Source organism: Helianthus annuus, chromosome 10 (assembly GCF_002127325.2).
Source record: "Helianthus annuus cultivar XRQ/B chromosome 10, HanXRQr2.0-SUNRISE, whole genome shotgun sequence".
Taxonomy (NCBI): domain Eukaryota; kingdom Viridiplantae; phylum Streptophyta; class Magnoliopsida; order Asterales; family Asteraceae; genus Helianthus; species Helianthus annuus.
In genome coordinates this window covers 163,846,819-163,868,533 of record NC_035442.2, presented here as the reverse complement: position 1 = coordinate 163,868,533, position 21,715 = coordinate 163,846,819, and the positions used below count along the sequence as shown (strand labels likewise).

The following is a 21,715-nucleotide window of genomic DNA, read 5'->3' as shown; positions in this document are numbered from 1 at the left end:
GGTGTTGATAGCAAAAACGGCCACTGCTTACGCACATTCCTAGACTGGCTCGTAGACTTTTCCGGTAACTTGATTAAAATCTCATACACAAATATATCAATATCAAAAAGGTACAATAATAATAATAATAATGGTAGTAATTATAAATAATACAAATAACAGTGATAATAATAATATTAATAAAACAATATTACTTTTTGTCATGCATATACATTAATAGTTATATTAAAAAAAATATATTTTTTATGTTTAACAACATTATCCCCTATATAATTTATCAAGTTTTGTGGCTATTTGGTTTGTCTCTTTCTTAAAATTTGTAACACTCCGATTTTTTTTCAAGCATTAATATTAAAATAATAGTTTTCTTTTTGTATTAAAATGTTAATTAAATAATAAATTAATCGTTTAAAAGCAATTTGAATGTATCCGTTATTGTTTTTTTTATGTATTTATTAATATTTTTATATAAAAATATGCAATCCTTAAAATAGATTAATGGATTTCAGATTATGAAAACAAAAGAGATAAATAGATTTAGTTAGATTGATGGTTAATATTAATATTATTATTATTATTATTATTATTTAATAAAAGAGATAAATAAAAAAAAATAAGGGTGAGGAATTACCAGAGAATAACACGTGTCCAAAAAAGATTTTTGTTTATTAGTATAGAAATATTTTTTTTCAAGCATTAATATTAAAATAATAGTTTTCTTTTTGTATTAAAATGTTAATTAAATAATAAATTAATCGTTTAAAAGGAATTTGAATGTATCCGTTATTGTTTTTTATGTATTTATTAATATTTTTTATATAAAAATATGTAATCCTTATAATAGATTAATGAATTTCAGATTATGAAAACAAAAGAGATAAATAGATTTATTTAAATTGATGGTTAATATTATTATTATTATTATTATTATTATTATTATTATTATTATTATTTAATAAAAGAGATAAATAGAAAAATAAGGGTGAGGAATTACCAGAGAATGACACGTGTCCAAAAAAGATTTTTGTTTATTAGGCCAATCCGTAGTCATAAAGCTCTTTTGGGGGCGTTATTTGACATGTGCATGACATGTCACCACGGGGCTTTATGGGGCATTATGGAAGTTGAGGCCGTAGTCATAAAGCCCCTTGTCATCATTACTCATTATTTTAATTTTCATTTTTTTAATTCATTTCTAAGTTTTTTAAAAATAAAATTCATTTCATTAAATAAAAAAAGAGTACAATAAAAAAAAAAAACATTAAACTAGAATTAAAAAAAATTACACAATCAAAGGTTATATTTTTTTTCAATCCGCTCCTTTTGTGCCAACGCCATTTTCAAAGCTTTTCCCGTTAAGTGGTCATGCGGTTTCGAGTAGAACTCAAAGTCGTGAGTCCATTGTCTATCCCGCATAATCTCCGTAACTTCGTGGTTCTCCTCGATACATTTAGTACCGAGTTCGTGTATGTCTTGAAGTCGCTTGTTTATCTCCGAAAATGCGTTACTCATATCCGTTCCCATAGACATGGATGACGACTCGGGCTTTTTCGCCCGCCTACTTCTTCCGGGCGGTCTTGGTAGCTCCTCCACCGGCTCGTCATCCGGAATATCCTCGTTCACCTCGGTGTTTCGAGCGTCGGAGGTTGGCGTTTCGGGTTCACCCGACTCGTTTGTTTTAGACCTCTTTGACGGTCGTTTATTTCCCGACCGACCACTCGGAGTAGATATGTTGGCCCATTTGGGGCTATGGCGAAGGATTTGCCAACACCTCATGTACGGGAAATGGCCATTAGCATCCGTATACTCGACCAATGCCGCTTGCGTAATGTCTTCGTCCTTACTTCCACTTTTCCATCCGACAAACGTGCGTTGGTACACGGTTTGAAAGTTCGTGCATTTTTTGTTTATATCGGTCCACTTGCCCGATATAGAGTCCGGTGGGCGGTATTCGTCTCCTTTACCCATGAGATCGAAAAAAAGTTCTCGTATTCGGGACCAAAAAAGGGTTTTACTTTGATTGTTTGCTACAAAAAAAAAAAAAAAATGTTAGTCTAAAATTTATAAAAATAAAAACATAAAATAAATTTAAAAAACTGAAAATTAGAAAAAACTGAAAATAATAAAAAAACAGAATATATAAATTGGAAAAAAAAATAATAACATAAAATAAATAAAAAAAACCAAAAAAAAATAGAAAAAACAGAAAAAACGGAAAAAACATAAAAAAATAAAGAAATTTAAAAAATATACCTATAACCGGGTCCTCCGACACATCGATGAAAGCGCGGGTTAACGCATACTCCTCATCGGGCTCCCATGTAATCACATTTTTTTTCGCTCGGGTGGAGGTTTCCGCTTTCTTTTTATGTGGCCGTTTTCCTTTTCCTTTTTGCGTCTCCACTACTTCGGGTTGTGTTTCCGGAACAACATCGGGTTCGTGTAGTGGGGAGCCGAAAGCTTGAGCCGACCCAAACTGTAACACCCCATGTTTTCGTATCTCAAAGTCAAAGTCAACTTTGACTTCTTTGACTGTAATTAGTCTATTCTATGTTTTATTTGTATTATGTGGAGTAAGTGTTGTTAATCAGAATGAATCAAAGTAATCGAATGTTTTATCGACCCGAACCGATTTACGACTGTGAATAGTAGGAAGTAACAATGCGATAAAGTTAACTAATCAGTAATCAAAACGATCTAACCATCATCGAACTCGAATCACGAATTACGCGAACTTGGTTGTTGTTATACGTGTGTGTGTGCCTTATGTGTTACCTGTGTGTGTTTACTTTACATTTTGTGTGGTGATCAATCGAAACTCGAATCTAAACTCGAATCGAAACTCGAGACTCAAGTCGAATGCAATCGAAATCGAATTATGACGAATGGTAACGTAAGGATAGGGTGAAATATAGATGATTGTATGTTAGATATAGTAGTTGGGACTGAAAGTAATTTGAATAGGAAACTCTATCGTATTCGTATCGTCTTCAATCGAAATCGAAATATCGAAAATCGTCGCACCGAACACTCGAACCAGGCTGTTGATCGATCAGGCTATCAGCCGATCGAATAGCCCAGCCGATCGGACGGACTGTCCGATCGAGCAGGCTGTCCGATCGGGATGCCTGGCCGATCGGCCAGCCCTTTCCTCTTTTGGAGCCTATAAATAGGGCTGTCATTGTCATTCTTTCCACTTTTGGAAACTCTCTGACCGACCAGCTCGTGCTCCTCACCTTTTCTCAGATTTCTTCCGATTCCGGTAAGTTTTCGTCCTAAATCTTGTACTTTCTTGATCAAAACATGCTCCTACACCTTTCTATCTTTCGAATTTTTATTTCTAACCGTGAAATCACCAAGATCTAAGCACTCTAGGATGATGTCATCGTGGTGTTCTTCAAGAACATCATGTTTTGGCCTTAATCTACCATGAATAGCTCGGATCTAACTGATTTCCACATAAACAAGCTAAGATCTATCACAGATCTAAACATTTACATGATGTAAAGGATTGAAAGGAAGGTTTCCAACTTTCTTTCAACTCTTTTACACTCAATGCCTTCAAACCGGTAGAAACGGAGCTTGAGTCAACTCACCAAACATTCTAGTGGATGAGTGGTTCAAGATTCGGATTCTATCAACGAGGTTCACCGATTTCGAGTAAACGTTGAGCTAACCGTTCCGAACAGTTCACCGGCCGGACTTGGGTGATTCCTGTCCGAGCAGGAGAAGTAAGTAAGAACGAAAGCTCCATGGTTCAGCTCGTTGTCAAACTACCTCAATATAACGTCAAATAATCAGAACAGCCAAGTGTTAGACGAACAAGCCGATCAGGTCAGGATGCTGACCGAACGGTTAGGCTGTTCGAACGAACAGCCCAACCGATCGGACATGTCAGCCAATCGACCAGGTCAGCCGATCGGCTAGCATATGGCCCACACTTTGACAATTTCATGAAGTATAGTATTGAACGAGGTGGTGTTCGATCGAACGAGCCGTTTGATAACATTACTCATCGGATCATGAGATACTATGCTTCAACCCTTAAACGATTTTCAACTCGTTTGACGTATTGGAATGCCACCCGATCGAGCATGTTGTTCGATCGAGTATGTTGTACGATCGAGTGACATCCTGCTGAGGACTACTACTGAAGTTCCTAACCGATCGGTTAAGCCGGCCGATCGAACAGTTCGTTCGGTCGATCGACCTGAAAGGTAAGAACACTTCAGTGTTCTCAAATACTACAACGAAAACTTCAAAAAGTCAAACCATCATACTCAAACACATCCTACTCAAAGGAAGAAACAATCCACTCGAACAGTCCAGCCGATCGAGCCTACCAGCCGATCGAACGGGCTGTCCGAACGGATTTTCTAGCCGAACGAACAACCCGTTCGTTCGATCGAACCAACCGTTCGATCGACCAGGCTGTTCGACCCACCATCACTTGTTTCCATTTTATGTGTATTCATCGTTATGCTATCGAACTGTTCAGGCTAACCCTACTCTCAAGCGCTCCCTTCAATCCATCAATCAATCGCTGTGAGTATACTCGATCCCTTTTTGCTTTTAGCACTTTTGGGTGTTACATACGTTACTTATTTCAAAACACAATCGATCACACTACTCAATTATTTGAACGCTAACCGATTCGCATGTATTACGTGACTAAATGAATGCTTGTTGTTATGTTTACACGTGGAATTCTGTCTACCTGCCTTAACGACGTAGTACTATAGTTTGGACTCCGCACCCGTTCACACGGGGGTTGTTAAGGACAATTACTTGCATGGATTACGGTGGTAATCATGTATTGTGAACTATCTCGGACAGTCAACCCGCAGTCACTGGAATCGATAGATCCATGTCGATAATTAACATGCTTCGTTTTCCTCTGTGTACGTGCTGGTTAAGCGTAAACTATTCGAACTCTATATGCTATTATCAAACTTGTATGCTCACCTTTACATTATATGTATTGACTTTATTTTAACGTATGTGACAGGTGTTTAATATGTTTGCTTGCTAGGAAAGCGAGGCTAGAATAAAGCTCTAGAGGCCCCCAACAAATAGTTGTCTGTCAAGGATGAGCAACTAGAGCATAGTTGTCTGTAGATCTTGTCAGGTTGGGTCTTTAGGAGCATTTGAACAATATTTATTTGTTTTAATTAAATCTGAGTAGTCGGAACAGAATACTTGACTGGTTGTTATCTGTAATAATTTGTTTGTTATTTGGGACACGGTATGGGACGTGTTATTTAAACTAAATAGTGATGATAATTGTTATGGAAACTTCTGGACAATCTGTTTCACTCAGTGCCATGCCCCGATGATTCCTCCATCGGTTGGGGTGTGATAGATTGGTATCAGAGCCATAACTATAGGGAATTAGGCTAGACACGACCTAGTCCGGGTCGCTGTCTTAGAGACCTAGACTATAGTTAGGAACCAACCGACCAAGCTTATGTGCTAGATTCTTATATTCTTCGCTATCACTGCAGTCGAATTTCCAAATAAAGTCAAGCGATTTAGTCGAGATTAGGTGTGAAAGCCACAAACTCTCGGCTAAATTATTTGAACAATGCTAATTTTATCAATCTATCAATGATTTTCTCATTATTTTCGATAATGAACGAGGAGAATTATACCAAATCAGGAGTGAAATCCATATTTTGATGAATAATCTCCTCAAATTTTACTAAAACAAGGAAGGAAATTGCTAAGCCAGGGGTGAAACCCGAAACTTGGCAACTTATTCCAACTTTTACTCATCTCACCAAAGCCTCGACGGACTCCAACGACCTAAACTCACAAGTATGACCTAGGGAACACGCGTTGAATGCCCAAGAATCGAGGCAGAAACGCGATCCCGAAAGTCGAAAAGTGACGACAAGTCTACTGCGAATAGTCGAATCGCTTTGGATAGTCGATGTCTAGTAGCCGCAGACAATCTACCTCTCGATTCTATGTGTTTCGATTCTGAGCCGCAACCGCAGACTCTGATGATTCGTCGATTTTATGTGTTTTATGTGTAATTACCTATTTACGTGTTTAAATTTTGGTATTTGTTCGATTTTTGCTATCACTTCGATCGACACACACAACTCGTATTGCTATTCTATCTCAAAACGCTAACAAGTCGTTACGAACTTAGGCAATACTATGCTGCGATATACGCTATACTATACTATACTCGACTAACTGCCTCTGTGATTAAACGCTTATGTGCCTCTGTGCTTTACGTGCCTACGTGCTTATGTGCTCTGTGATTATGTGAATATGTGACTATGTGCTTATGTGATTATGTGATGCGTGTTTCGACGTGATTCTAGGCTTTAGTAAGTAGTAGAAGTGTGAGGTGAGATTCGATTTTTGTGTCTGAGACCTACGACGATGTCTGTTGCAGACCATGTCGTCATCTGGACACCGAACCCCACTTACTCGCCAAGAGAAGAGAGACAGGCGTCTCGCTACAATCATTGCCAAGAGTGTGGCAAAAGCTGTGAGCGATGTCTTTGAAAACGCCAGCAAATCGTCTGAGGAGTCGCGAATCGATGCTCCTAAAGATACCAACAAGACTGGTTTCAGCTTTAAACAGTTCAAGGCATGCGGACCAAAGGAATTCACCGGAGAAGATGGCCCAACAGGTATGTTTCAATGGTTCGATTCTATCGAAGTCACTCTGCGCCAGAGCGGCTGTCCAGAAAATCTCCGCACCCTCAATGCTACAGGCGTCTTCCAGTCCCGAGCTCTAGACTGGTGGACGGCCGAACGAAACAAACGCGGGAATGATGCAGCTTATGAGCTGAGATGGAAGGAGCTGAAAGCCATCATGATGGACGAATTCTACCCTCCCCATGAACGCCAAAAGCTGGAGGACGAGTTTTGGAACATCAAGCAGAAGGATGGAGATAACGCTGCCTTGACTGCACGCTTTAAACAGCTCAGCATCATTTGTCCCGATCAAGTCAAAACGTCAGACATGGCCATCAAGAAGTATATTCGAGCTCTACTCGATTGTGTTGCCGATTTCGTTCATGCTGCCAAAACATCATCGATTGAAGAGACTTATCTGCTTGCCGCTGAGATCAATGACAAGAGGGTAAAGTCTGGTTTTTGGGATAAGCATACCAAGTCTCTGCACCAAGCCACCACCGCATCGACCGTCGACACCACCACTGCTCAACCCTCCAAGTCATCAAGAAGAAAGAAGAAGCACAACAACAACAACAGCTCCAGCAACAAGAACTGTGCTGTGACAACGACTGCTACCCCTCTGCAAGCCGTACAGGCTCCGCAGCAGTCTCACCATCGACAAGCTCCAGTGGTCAATGCGCCGCCAGCCAAGCGCGCTTACACAGGTCCCCACCCGCTCTGCCCGACATGCTCATATCATCATCCGGTGGGAATCGCCTGTCGTTTCTGCGCCCACTGCAACCTCTACGGGCATTTCACTGCGAACTGTCGCTATGGTCCCCGTCAAGCCCCAGTTCAAGTCGCCGCTCATCAAGCTCTACTTCCAGCCCCTCAAGGCCAACCTGCAGCTCAAGCACCCGCGGTCAATGCTCAAGTCTGCTTTGCATGTGGTGACCCTAACCACTTTGCAAACATGTGCCCGAACAGGGTTGTGAAACAAGAACCCCAGCAGCAGCAACAGCAGTAGCCTCAGCAGCAACAGCAAGCAGCCCGTGCCAGAACTTTTAACATCAATGCACGTCAAGCCCAGGCTGACAACAACGTGGTTAATGGTACGTTCCTTGTGAATGGTATTTATGCATCATGTTTGTTTGATACTGGAGCCGATAACTGCTTTGTGTCATTTGAATTCGAGAAGCTCCTTAGTCGTAAGCGTTCTTATCTCCCCTCGTCATTCGAAGTCGAAGTTGCTACTGGAAGAACCGTCGTCGTTAACTCTGTTCTTCGTGATTGTACCCTCGAGCTCAACAATCACATCTTCCCAATCGACCTTATTCCGATGCAACTCGGAAGTTTTGACGTCATAGTAGGCATGGACTTTCTTCGCGAAAACCATCCTGAAGTTGTGTGTTTCGGGAAGATGATTCGATTCTCGCTCGCGAATGGTGATTTATTATGTGTGTACGGTGAAACAGCTTTGAAAGGTCTCAAACTCATGTCATGCGTCCAAGCTAGCAAGTATCTCCGCAAGGAATACAGCGCTTTCTTGGCCAGCATTGTAGTAGCGGAGAAGGAAAAGAAAAAGAAGGTTGAAGCCAAAGACGTTCCAGTGGTCCGTGAATTTCCTAAGGTGTTCCATGACGATCTTCCTGGACTTCCGCCAAGTCATGATACCGACTTTCGTATCGACCTTATTCCTGGAGCCAATCTCGTAGCCAAAGCTCCTTATCGACTCGCGCCATCCGAAATGAGGGAACTCTCAAACCAACTCCAGGAGTTACTTGAAAAAGGCTTCATTCGCCCGAGCACCTCTCCTTGGGGCGCACCAGTCCTTTTCGTCAAAAAGAAGGATGGGTCGTTCAGGATGTGCATCGACTATCGGGAATTGAATAAGCTGACCATCAAGAACCGTTACCCTTTGCCTCGAATCGACGATTTGTTTGATTAACTACAAGGTGCATCGTGTTTCTCGAAGATCGATCTACGTTCAGGTTATCATCAGTTACGCATACAAGAGGAGGATATACCCAAAACCGCTTTTCGAACTCGATACGGCCACTACGAATTCGTTGTTATGCCTTTTGGTTTAACCAACGCACCCGCGGTTTTTATGGATCTGATGAATTGCGTGTGTAAGCCTTACCTTGACCGTTTCGTCATCGTGTTCATCGATGATGTCTTGATTGATTCCAAATCGAAAGCCAAACACGCGCAACATCTACGTTTGGTTCTCGAGTTACTCCAGGGGAACCAACTCTATGCCAAGTTCTCCAAGTGCGAATTCTGGTTGGAGGAGGTTCAGTTTCTGGGTCACATCGAGTCAGGGTATTCATGTCGATCCCGCGAAGATTGAAGCAGTTAAAAGCTGGATTACGCCAAAGAACCCGTCTGAAGTTCGTTCTTTTCTCGGACTAGCGGGCTATTATCGACGATTTATCGAAGGATTCTCTAAGATCGATGTGCCACTTACCGCTCTTACTCATAAAGACGGGTCTTTTGTTTGGGGAACTGAACAAGAATCTGCTTTTCAAACCCTTAAGCGCAAGCTCTACAATGCTCCTGTTCTCACGTTGCCAGATGGAAACAATGATTTCATTGTCTACTGTGATGCTTCCAACCTTGGTCTTGGTTGTGTTCTTATGCAACGGGACAAGGTTATAGCTTACGCATCTCGTCAACTCAAAATCCACGAGAAGAACTATACAACCCACGATCTCGAGCTAGGCGCGGTTGTTTTTGCATTGCAGATTTGGCAACACTACCTGTATGGTACCAAGTGTACGATCTTCACCGATCACAGGAGTTTAAAACACATCTTTAATCAGAAAGAACTTAATATGCGTCAACGCCGATGGGTGGAACTTCTTAGCGATTATCACTGTGAGATTCGTTATCACCCAGGCAAGGCAAATGTTGTAGCCGACGCACTCAGCAGACGAAGTTATTTGCTCAGTATTCGCAATACCCAAGCCCAGCATAACCTCGAAGCTCTCATCCGCGAAGCCCAGCATGCTTGTTTTAACGAACGCACTTTGAAGAAGGAGAGAATCTATCACGATGGAGCTCAACTTGTAAGCGAAGCAGATGGGATATTCTACTATCTGGACCGAATTTGGATCCCTAAGCGGACCGATTTGCGAAAGATTATAATGAACGAAGCCCACAAATCCCGGTATTCTATTCATCCCAGTGCCGATAAAATGTACCAGGATCTTCGTTACAAGTACTGGTGGCCGGGTATGAAACGGGAAATCGCCCTCTATGTTGGAAGTTACCTGACTTGTGCAAGAGTTAAGGTTGAACATCAATGACCTTCTGGCTTACTCGAACAACCTCCAATCCCCATATGGAAGTGGGAGAGTATAGCTATGGATTTCATAACCAAACTTCCGCCCACACCATCAGGTCACGACAGCATTTGGGTTATAGTTGATCGTCTGACCAAATCAGCCCACTTTTTACCAATACGGGAAGACTACAAGGTAGAACAACTAGCCCGAATCTACACCGACGAGATCATTTGTAATCATGGTACGCCTCGTAACATTATTTCAGACCGTGATGCTCGGTTTACTTCACGATTGTGGGAAATGTTTCAAGCGGCCCTTGGTATGTCGCTTAACCTAAGTACTGCATTCCATCCTCAAACTGACGGACAGACTGAAAGAACGATCTGTACTCTTGAAGACATGCTCCGCGCGTGTGTCATAGACTTCGGTGGTAGTTGGAACAAATACCTACCGTTAGTCGAATTCTCGTACAACAACAGCTATCATGCCAGCATACAAATGGCACCATTCGAGGCTCTATATGGAAGAAGATGTCGTTCGCCTATTGTATGGCACGAGATCGGTCATTCGCAACTAACCGGTCCCAAGTTACTACAAGAAACGACTGACAAAATCCTCCAGATTCGAGACAATTGTCGAAAGCCAGGGATAGACAGAAAAGTTACGCCGATAGAAGACGCAAGCCCCTTGAATTTGACGTTGGTGACTACGTACTCCTAAAGGTATCACCTTGGAAGGGTGTGGTCAGATTCGGCAAGAAAGGGAAACTAGCGCCTCGATATGTTGGACCTTTTAAGATTCTGGAAAGGATCGGCAAAGTCTCCTACAAACTCGAACTACCGGAGGAACTTAGTAACGTCCACCCGACTTTCCATGTGTCAAACCTCCGAAAATGCCTAGCTGATCATGATCTGATTGTACCCCTCGACGATCTTCAGGTCAATGAAACGCTACACTTCATGGAAAAGCCTGTCGAAATCATGGATCGCTAAACCAAGCAACTCAGGCGCTCGCGCATCCCTATCGTAAAAGTCCGATGGGAAGGCAAACGAGGCGCAGAGTTCACTTGGGAACTCGAAAGCGACATGAAGGCCAAGTACCCGCAGTTGTTCAAATAAAGATCTGGAGCGTCAAATTGGTAATTCACGGTGCTGTGCAGCTTCGAGCCTAATTTCGGGACGAAATTCCCTAAACAAGGGGAGGCTGTAACACCCCGTGTTTTCGTATGTCAAAGTCAAAGTCAACTTTGACTTCTTTGACTGTAATTAGTCTATTCGATGTTTTATTTGTATTATGTGGAGTAAGTGTTGTTAATCAGAATGAATCAAAGTAATCGAATGATTTATCGACCCGAACCGATTTACGACTGTGAATAGTAGGAAGTAACAATGTGATAAAGTTAACTAATCAGTAACCAAACCGATCTAACCATCATCGAACTCGAATCACGAATTACGCGAACTTGGTTGTTGTTATACGTGTGTGCCTTATGTGTTACCTGTGCGTGTTTACTTTACGTTTTGTGTGGTGATCAGTCGAAACTCGAGACTCAAGTCGAATGCAATCGAAATCGAATTATGACGAATGGTAACATAAGGATAGGATGAAATATAAATGATTGTATGTTAGATATAGTAGTTGGGACTGAAAGTAATTTGAATAGGAAACTCTATCGTATTCGTATCGTCTCCAATCGAAATCAAAATATCGAAAATCGTCGCACCGAACACTCAAACCAGGCTGTTGATCGATCAGGCTATCAGCCGATCGAACAGCCCAGCCGATCGGACGGATTGTCTGATCGAGCAGGCTGTCCGATCGGGATGCCTGGCCGATCAGCCAGCCCTTTCCTCTTTTGGAGCCTATAAATAGGGTTGTCATTGTCATTCTTTCCACTTTTGGAAACTCTCTGACCGACCAGCTCGTGCTCCTCACCTTTTCTCAGATTTCTTCCGATTCCGGTAAGTTTTCATCCTAAATCTTGTACTTTCTTGATCAAAACATGCTCCTACACCTTTCTATCTTTCGAATTTTGATTTCTGACCGTGAAATCACCAAGATCTAAGCATTCTAGGATGATGTCATCGTGGTGTTTTTCAAGAACATCATGTTTTGGCCTTAATCTACCATGAATAGCTCGGATCTAACCGATTTCCACATAAACAAGCTAAGATCTATCACAGATCTAAACATTTACATGATGTAAAGGATTGAAAGGAGGGTTTCCAGCTTTCTTTCAACTCTTTTACACTCAATGCCTTCAAACCAGGTCAGCCGATCGGCTAGCATATGGCCCACACTTTGACAATTTCATGAAGTATAGTATTGAACGAGGTGGTGTTTGTCACAACCCCCGATCCCAAATCCCCGGGAACGGGCGGCCGCGAGCCAGTTTTGGTGGTATCACGTTATTTATTCAATTTGGCAGCGGAAATTTTCATCAGGACCGTAGTTAGGAAATATTTTATCAGAGTAAACCACCACATTTTATAATATTAAACATATGGGTAAAACCCAAGTTTTCAGTACGCATAATTTTTTAGGGATACACCCTATTTTATTTAAGAAAAACATCTATTTCTTTTTAGGTAACTTTATTGCCACTTTTCCAAGCCTTCAGTGCTGTCCAGCTGGCTTCTATTTGGCTTTCACATTTTATTACCTGAAACGCGTTTTAAAAACATTTTGTCAGTGGGAAATACTGGTGAGTGAATCCCAGTTTAATCAAATTTAACTAAAAAAAACAATTTGCAGTATTGAGGGCACATCCGCAATTACATTTGTTTCCAAGACATCACAATTAACATCAGTGGTATGGTCATACTCAACTTATGGGATGTTACCACGCCAGTAACCAATTTTTATACAAAACCCCAACATACCCACTATAATTGTATTCTTTACAAATACTCAATAACTGCTTTGTATGTCTTTAATTAAATGAGGTTTTGTAAAAACAGTTAACAAAAAGTGGATCAACTCACATTGCTGTTTTAGGGTTTTCAGTAAGGATTTCCTGGGAATAATCTATAAATTACACAAATGCACGTGTGTTAGTATAATAACCCATTATAACATTAGTAATACCCTCCCCGAGACGGCATTCCAACGACTACGTCGGGCACAACCACGACAGCCATTACGGAACCCTAGATCAATCGGGCAGAGTATCTAATACGTCTCCAGGGGTTATAATACTTATATCGTAGCGGAACCTCGCTAATTTAGGGGGTATTAGACTTGGGTATAATGCCCACTATTCAGAAATTTGCTTAAGAAAGAAAGAAATGAACGATCGAAAATGAAATCCCGAGGCTTCCTTATATAGGGCTGAAAACTGGGTCTCTCGCGGCCCTCGTAAAAGTAAGCCTAGGCTTACACGGCCCGCGTCAACCCTAGGTCAAAGCATAGGTGATCCGGGTCATCAGGTAGGGTCAACACGCGTCGGACACGTGGCCGCACCGGGCTGCGCCACAATGCTGATCTCAGGCGGCCCGCGTAAGGGTAAGCTTAAGCTTACGCGGCTCGTCTAAACTTAAAACTTTAACGAACTTAGGCCTTAGCCTTGATACCGCCCGCGTGAATGGTTGGGGTGGGTCTACGCGGCCCGCCTCAGCTTAATATTTATTGTTTTTAATTTATTTTATATGTTATGATCTATTTTGAGCTCGGTTTTTCACATACGGGTATAATATAAGACATATTGGGACATTTTAAATATTTTTAGGGTGTCGGAAAATAATCGAGGGTATCGGTTTACGTTAGGGCTGTTATATCCTCCCCACCTTGTTTTAGAGCTCGTCCTCGAGATCTACTGGAACAAGTGCGGATATTTCCTTTGCATTTCTGATTCAAGCTCCCATGTGTATTCAGGTCCTCTTTTGGAGTCCCACTTCACTTTGACCAGAACTAATCTCTTATGCTTGAGATTCTTAATTTTCCTATCTTCAATCTGTAGAGGCCTCTCTACAAACTTAAGTTGTTCATTTACCTCTATATCTTTAAGAGGTACTACGAGTGATTCATCAGCTAAACACTTTTTGAGATTAGATACATGAAATACATCATGTATTCCTGCCATTTCTTCTGGCAGTTGTAGCTGATAGGCTACAGGTCCTATTCTTTTAATAATCTTAAAAGGTCCAATATACCTGGGACTTAGCTTTCCTCTTTTGATGAATCTTACCACTCCTTTCCAACGAGAGACTTTTAACAATACCTTGTCACCTACCTGGAATTCTAACGGGTTACGTCTGTTGTCAGCGTAGCTCTTTTGTCGATCACGTGCTGCTTTCAGTCGTTCCTTGACTTGAATGATCTTATCTGTTGTTTCCTGTACTATCTCAGGTCCAGATAGTTGCTTTTCCCCAATTTCTGCCCAACAGACTGGGGTTCTGCACTTTCGTCCATAAAGTGCTTCGAATGGTGCAGCATTAATACTTGTGTGATAACTGTTATTGTAAGAAAATTCTATTAAAGGTAAGTGGTCATCCCAATTACCTCCGAAATCAATTACACAAGCTCTAAGCATGTCTTCCATTGTCTGAATTGTCCTTTCACTTTGACTGTCCGTTTGAGGATGATAAGCTGTGCTTAGATTCAGCTTAGTTCCCATTGCTTTTTGGAAATTTGCCCAAAAATGAGAGGTAAAACGGCTATCCCTATCAGAAACAATTGATAAAGGTATTCCATGTAATGAAACAATTTCATTTACATACAATTTGGCTAATTGTTCCATACTAAAAGTTTCCTTCATTGGTAGGAAATGAGCTGACTTGGTTAGCCTATCTACAATCACCTAGATTGTATCATTACCTTTTCTCGTTTTGGGTAATTTGGTAACAAAATCCATTGTTATCAATTCCCATTTCCAAACTGGCATTTCTAATTGCTGTAACAAACCTGAGGGTTTCTGATGTTCAGCTTTTACTTGTGAACAAGTTAAACATTTAGAAACATAAGACGCTATATCCTTTTTCATTCCTATCCACCAGAAATTTTTCCTTAAATCCTGGTACATCTTATCATTTCCTGGATGCATCGTATATTTAGACTTATGGGCTTCTTCTAATATATGGTGACGTAAGTTTCCTAATTTAGGTACCCACATTCTCTTTTGATGAAATCTCCAAATTCCATCTGTTCCTTGTTCTAATCCCTTAATCATTCCTTTTAAGTTTTCAGTATCTTCCTTGATTACTGATTCTTGTGCTTTTCTAATCTGATCGTTTAAATCTACTTGTAGATTTAATTTAAGAGAACGTACCCTTTTTGGCTTTTCATGGTACTTTCAATTAAAGCATCAGCCACTACATTTGTTTTTCCTGCATGATACTGGATATCACAATCATAATCACTAAGCATCTCCATCCAACGTCTTTGTCTCATATTTAATTCTTTTTGCCCAAAAACATACCTTAAACTCTTATGGTCTGTGAATATGGTAAATTTACTACCATAAAGGTAATGTCTCCAAATCTTAAGAGCAAAAATTATGGCTCCTAATTCCAGATCATGGGTTGAATAATTCTCTTCATGAGTCTTAAGCTGTCTAGAGGCGTAAGCTATAACCTTTTGACGTTGCATCAACACACATCCGTAACCTAATTTAGAAGCGTCACAATAGACTACAAAGTCTTCAGTTCCTTCTGGTAACGCTAGTATGGGTGTGTGGGTTAATCTTTGCTTAAGAATTCTAAAGGCTTCTTCTTGTTTTGGTCCCCATTCAAACTTAACAGATTTACAGGTTAACTTAGTTAAAGGAATGGCTATTCTGGAAAAATCTTGAATAAATCTTCTATAATAACCGGCCAATCCTAAGAAACTTCTAATCTCAGTTGGTGACTCAGGGGTTTCCCATTTGGTAATTGCCTCGATCTTTGTCGGGTCCACATGAATTCCTTCATGGTTAACTAAATGTCCAAGAAATTGTACTTGTTCTAACCAAAACTCGCATTTGGAAAACTTAGCATAAAGCTTTTCCTTTCTTAATAAACTTAAAAGTAAGTGCAAATGCTTTGCATGCTCCCCTTTACTCTTAGAGTAAATTAGAATATCATCTATGAAGACAATTATGAATTTATCCAAATATGGCTTACATATTCGGTTCATCATGTCCATAAATGCGGCTGGGGCATTGGTTAAACCAAATGGCATGACAGTAAATTCATAATTACCATACCTTGTTCTAAATGCGGTTTTAGGAATATCTTCTACCTGTACCTTTAATTGATGATATCCTGATCTTAAATCAATTTTAGAGAAAAATTGAGCTCCTTGAAGTTGATCGAACAGATCATCGATCCTTGGTAATGGATACCGATTCTTAATCGTGACCTATTCAATTCACGGTAATCAATGCACATACGCATTGATCCGTCCTTCTTTTTAACAAATAAAATCGGCAATCCCCATGGCGATGAGCTTGGCTGTATGAATCCTTTCTCCAACAATTCGTCTAATTGGTTCTTCAGTTCCTGCATTTCAGCGGGTGCCAAACGATAAGGTGCTTTGGCAATTGGTGTTGTCCCTGGTAGCAGGTGGATTCTGAATTCAACTTCCCTATCTGGCAGTAGTCCTGGCAATTCTTCTGGAAAAACATCTGAAAACTGGGACACGCTTGAGACGACACCATTCCATCGGTGTTTTGATTCGGGTTCCACCCGTAGAGATTCGGGTCCCATGATAGCGGTTGGTTCAAAAGATTCATGAACCCGGGATTTTGTTGATTGTAATCGAGAAAACCGGAGCCGAAAGGGTTGGGTCGAGTGGGAACCGGCGACACGGGGCGAGTAGGATTACCACTTTGGTTTGGGTCCGCACTTGATCGGGGAGGAATGAAGCCACGGTTGAATGGATGCATTGTATAAAATATAAGGATTTCTAAAATAATTGGAAGAGATAAAGAGTGTTTGAGTGTGTGTGGTAAAAATACAGGAAAGGAGGTATTTATTTAAAGGAAAGTTTGAAAAAAAAAATTGATTTTTTATTTATGAAAATGACCGTTTGTAAACGGTCAAAAAAATAAGAGTAAAATGCACGGACAGTCCCTGGTTTGGTGAAATTTCACCTTTAGTCCCCAACTTTTCAAAATTACACTCTTAGTCCCTGTGGTTTGACGATTTGTTACTCGGATAGTCCCTAGAGTGGATGGGAGTTAGTTTTCTCCGTTAAGTCTATGTGAAATTACTAAATTACCCCTTGATTTTATTAAAATTTAAGAAAAATTTATAAACACACATATATATAAACACAACTGTGACTCTCTCTACTCTCTCTCTCTCTCTCTCTCTCTCTCTCTCAGGAAAACCCCCCACCACCTGCCGCCACCAACGTCCAGCAGTAGCACCACCACCTGCCACCACCCACCCCCACACAACCACCTGCCACCACCTACCCATGCTACAATAGTGGTTTGGGTTGTAGGGTTCCGGCGATGATGGGTACCTGTGGTATTGTTGTGGGTTTCCGGCGAGGTTTTAATGAGCGACGCACTATCGTCCACCACCACCATCAGATTCCATCAACCACCACTTGCAATCTAACCCCCAACTCCCTCCGTCTGTTGTTCCCCTTCTAATTCCCTATCAAAGTACGTAATAATCGATCTCTTCAATTTCACAATCTATTTAGCCCTAATTGCTTGTTGAGTTGTTTTCAGTTTCAATTCCGTTTATTAGCAGATAATTAAGCAGAAATCGTAGATGTAGGTGTTTGATGTTGAGAATTTAAAGTGCTTACAATTGAAGTGTTGTGTTGATGATATGGTTAGTTACAGACTAGTAGCTTGCTGTAATTGCTTCTTGAGTTGTTACTCAGTTTCAGTTCAGTCGTTGATTAGCAAATGATTAAGTGGAGATTGTAGTGATTGAACTGTTTGTTCTGAATCGTTTTCCTTCAATTGACATTTCACTGTTTGTTGATGATAGAGTGGTAGGTGAAGGGTAATTTTTGTCATTTTATATCCATTTAACGGAGAAAACTAACCCCCATCCACTCTAGGGACTATCCGAGTAACAAATCGTCAAACCACAGGGACTAAGAGTGTAATTTTGAAAAGTTGGGGACTAAAGGTGAAATTTCACCAAACCACAGGGACTATCCGTGCATTTTACTAAAGAAAATAAATTTCATTTCACATACCGCCGTTATGATCATCGCGCCAACCCAATTTTTTGAAACATAGCGCCTGTCGTTTTGGTGTTACCGGCGTTTTGGCGGCGCTATGTTTAGGCATACTGCCCCACTACGTATTGTCTTAGTGTAGAAAGATTTGGTGTGGTGTATTCAGAGAGAAATTAGCAATTCCAAGATAGGATAGCAAGGGTAATGTGTACTTTGAACGCTTGTCATCTCAAGCGTTTTTGGACAGAAGAGAAGAATGATAAAGGTGAATGATAAATATTTAAAAGAGTAAATTCTATTTTACACTTTTAAGTTTAGCAAAATTTCAGGCGGTTTTCTTTAACTATCAAAATTATAACAGATGTACTTTATGTTTTAATTTCTTTGTAGCAAAAGTTCTTTTTGTTTTAATTTTTTTTAAAGTAGATGTCCTTTATTTTTTTAATCTTTTTTAGGGAAAAAGGACACCTCATAAAGGGCATTCACTATAAATTCATTAATTAAAAAACAACGTCTGAAATTTTGCTGAAACTTAAACGACGTAAAATGCGATTTACCCTTTTAAAATGTGTGTTGACTCAAATGATTAATACATATAAACGTGACTTTGATGAATAATGTATTGATTCTTAACATTTAGTTTTTTATTGACAAATCAAGTAAAGTAATTCTTTTTTTAAATATTTAGAAAAATAATATCATCACATTGATATGAAAAACATAAATGGAAAACTTTTGTGAATCAAAATTATATTTTAACCCATTTAACTATTTTCTTTTTGTGTTCACATGACATTTAAACTATTTTCACCAAAGGGCTTGTAATTTACTAGTATCAATGTGTGTTATAATGATGTGTTCTCCGAAGTGGTTGAGGGTTCAATGATGGACATTGGTGTACATCTATAAATAGATTTAGAGAGTTAGTGAGTTTGTCGTTCTAAACAAATTTAAAGTTAAACCATGGCCCCATCGAAATACCACCCTTGTTGCTATGGTCCCATACCACCCGCGCCACAAACCTCCATTCTCAATGCATCAGAAATCTCTCTACGCACAACCACCATTGTAGATCTATGGTTTTAAAATGCAGGTATTCTGTGAGCATCAGGTCAAAAGAGGGCTTGATTCCTTGGGATTGGCCATGATTTCCAGTCAAATGGGCATTTGATGTCGAATCAGGTCAAAAGATTGTAAACAGTTCACTTTTTGAGATCATATGATACATATCCAAATCCAACCCATGCCACGACTAATAAAAAGGAGTACCCAATTAACTTTAAACTTGCTGAGGCTGAACTTCACGCTTAAGTTTTTTAGGAAAATACAAAAACAGGTCAATTTGACTAGTCCACTACTACATCTCCTTTTTCCAGGAAGAAGAAATATCAACCGATCAGAGTGCATCTTTGACAATGAATAGGCCTTTAGATTGATTCTTGTCACCCCATGATCAATGTGTCTATAAGTATAATCCATTTGTTTGGTAATACTAGACAGACTATAATCCTAGTTCATGCCTTTAACTATGTCATTTCCTACCAGTCATGCCATTGAATCATCCTCATATTCGCCACCATAGTGCCGTCGGTTTACCCTTTCTGAGATTAAACATGCAACCCGTAACTTTGATGACTCACTGGTGATCGAACGCGGGGGTTTTGCCAAAGTTTACAGAGGAACCATCATTTGTGGGGAAATTCTTTTGGATGCTGCAATTAAGCGGCTGGAATCAACTTCTAATCAAGAAGCAGCAGAATTTTCGGCTGAAGTTGAGATGCTCTCGAAATTAAGGCATTGTCATTTGGTATCTTTGATTGGTTACTGTAGTGATGGGCAAGAGATAATTCTTGTATATGAATATATGCCTAATCATACTCTCGCAGATTGGCTCCACGAGCATTGTGCTTCTCTAACTTGGGTGCGAAGACTCAAAATATGCATAGGGGCCGCTCGCGGTTTGGATTACCTGCACACTGGTATGGGTATTAAGCATGGGGATGTTAAGAGCAAAAATATATTTATAGATGACAAATGGACAGCTAAGATTTCGGATTTTGGGTTGTCCAAAATCAATCACCCTTCGACTTGTGATAACACTTTGGCGAAAGCTACGGTTGGATATCTGGATCGAAAGTCTGATGTGTATGCCTTTGGGGTGGTCCTGTTTGAAATCTTATGTGGGAAACAAGCAGTTGATAGTAGTATTGATAAGGAGCACGGGGGTTTGGCAACATGGGCTCAAGACTCCATTAAAAAAGGCAGGATAGAGCGAATCGTTGATTTTAATTTAAGGGGGAGCGCATCCCCTAAATGTTTGAAGGATTTTACACTACTAGTTGATTGGTGTTTGCATAGCCGTCCCAAGCAACGTCCTACCATGGCCGAGGTTGTGGTATATCTTGAGTCTATCCTAGCCTTACAGGAGAAAAGCGACGGTCAATTGCTGCCTATAGGCATCAGGTGTTTTGGTATAAGGGAAAACTCAGGTATTTTGTTCTCTTTAGATTTCTTTGTTCAATTACCTTTGTGTTTTTTAAATAGAAAAAAAAATACATAGATTTTCAGTTTAATAAAAATATGATACCTTGTAGCTGGAAGGAAGATTGTTCTTTACAGACATGATCAGTACACTGTGATTTCCATGTCATGAATCTAATTGTTATGACAAAATTTGGAATTAGATGGTTGGGTCAGGTGGGTTTGGTTGGGTGATGAGTAATGAGTTTGGTCGGGTCGGTTCAGGGGTGTTGGGTAACAATTCAAAATGGGTTTATGATGAAAGTTGTAACCTTTGATCTGACCAAAAAGGTGTCGGGTGGGTTCAGTTGACCTGCAAGAAGTTTTTGTTCTTATTTAGTAAATAATTAACGCGTTAACAATTATTAAGGAACTACATGTTACCATAATCAACTTAAACTTCTTAATAATATTTTTGGGCAACTTTTAATCCGTGTGACTCAATTGTCATTCCCCTTTTTGCTAATTTGATTTATTATTTTGACCAAGACAAAGTTGTGAAAAAACACAACCCAAATCGACTCATTCCACAACTTACAATTTTTCAGATCTATAGAATAAACAGTACCTTGGGAATATCATTTTACAAGATCTTTTCCCTTTCTTCCATCATATTCATTTCTAGTTATTTGTGAAACCGGTTAATCTCTTAACATCCCACACTTAGTTAGATAGTTAGAATATATATGTTACTTAGCGGTTATAAAGTACGAGGACCGAAATTGACAAACTGGAAGTTGGAAACTACCACCTTTAGCGAAAAGGTGTGTCTCCTCTCTTTGATCATTTCCGATCGGTACCAAGGCAAGGAAAGAAAAGACGCACCGGTTGGATTGAACGGACAAGGATCATCACACCTCTTCGAGATTTGATCACAACCACACATCCAAGAGACATGTCCTTTCACGAAGAGACGCAACCATTCACTCGTACCCGTAGAAAACTATAAATAGGATCATGTAATTTCATTTGTAATCACTTACTCACACTCTCAATTCGATTGTATACATTCATTCGGTTATTACAAGTTATTGTTATTCAAGTTTATCACGCTCATTTAGAGATCAAGATCCAGTTCGGGCTAACAAATTGGTATCAGAGCATCAGGCTCTAAGCGTGGGAATCGCAAGGTATCGCAGGGA

General features: G+C 40.1%; 1 protein-coding gene across 1 annotated transcript; it reads right to left on the bottom strand.

Annotated features, from left to right (window-relative positions):
* Nucleotides 1–1,290: 1,290 nt before the first annotated feature.
* Nucleotides 1,291–19,120, bottom strand: LOC110883177 (glutathione S-transferase T3-like). Its single transcript, XM_022131001.1, has 3 exons — nt 19,076–19,120; nt 2,254–2,476; nt 1,291–2,027 (listed from the first exon to the last, which is right to left on the bottom strand). Exons 1-3 carry the CDS (start codon nt 19,118–19,120, stop codon nt 1,291–1,293), a joined length of 1,005 nt encoding a protein of 334 aa, XP_021986693.1.
* Between the last annotated feature and the right edge of the window lie 2,595 nt (nt 19,121–21,715).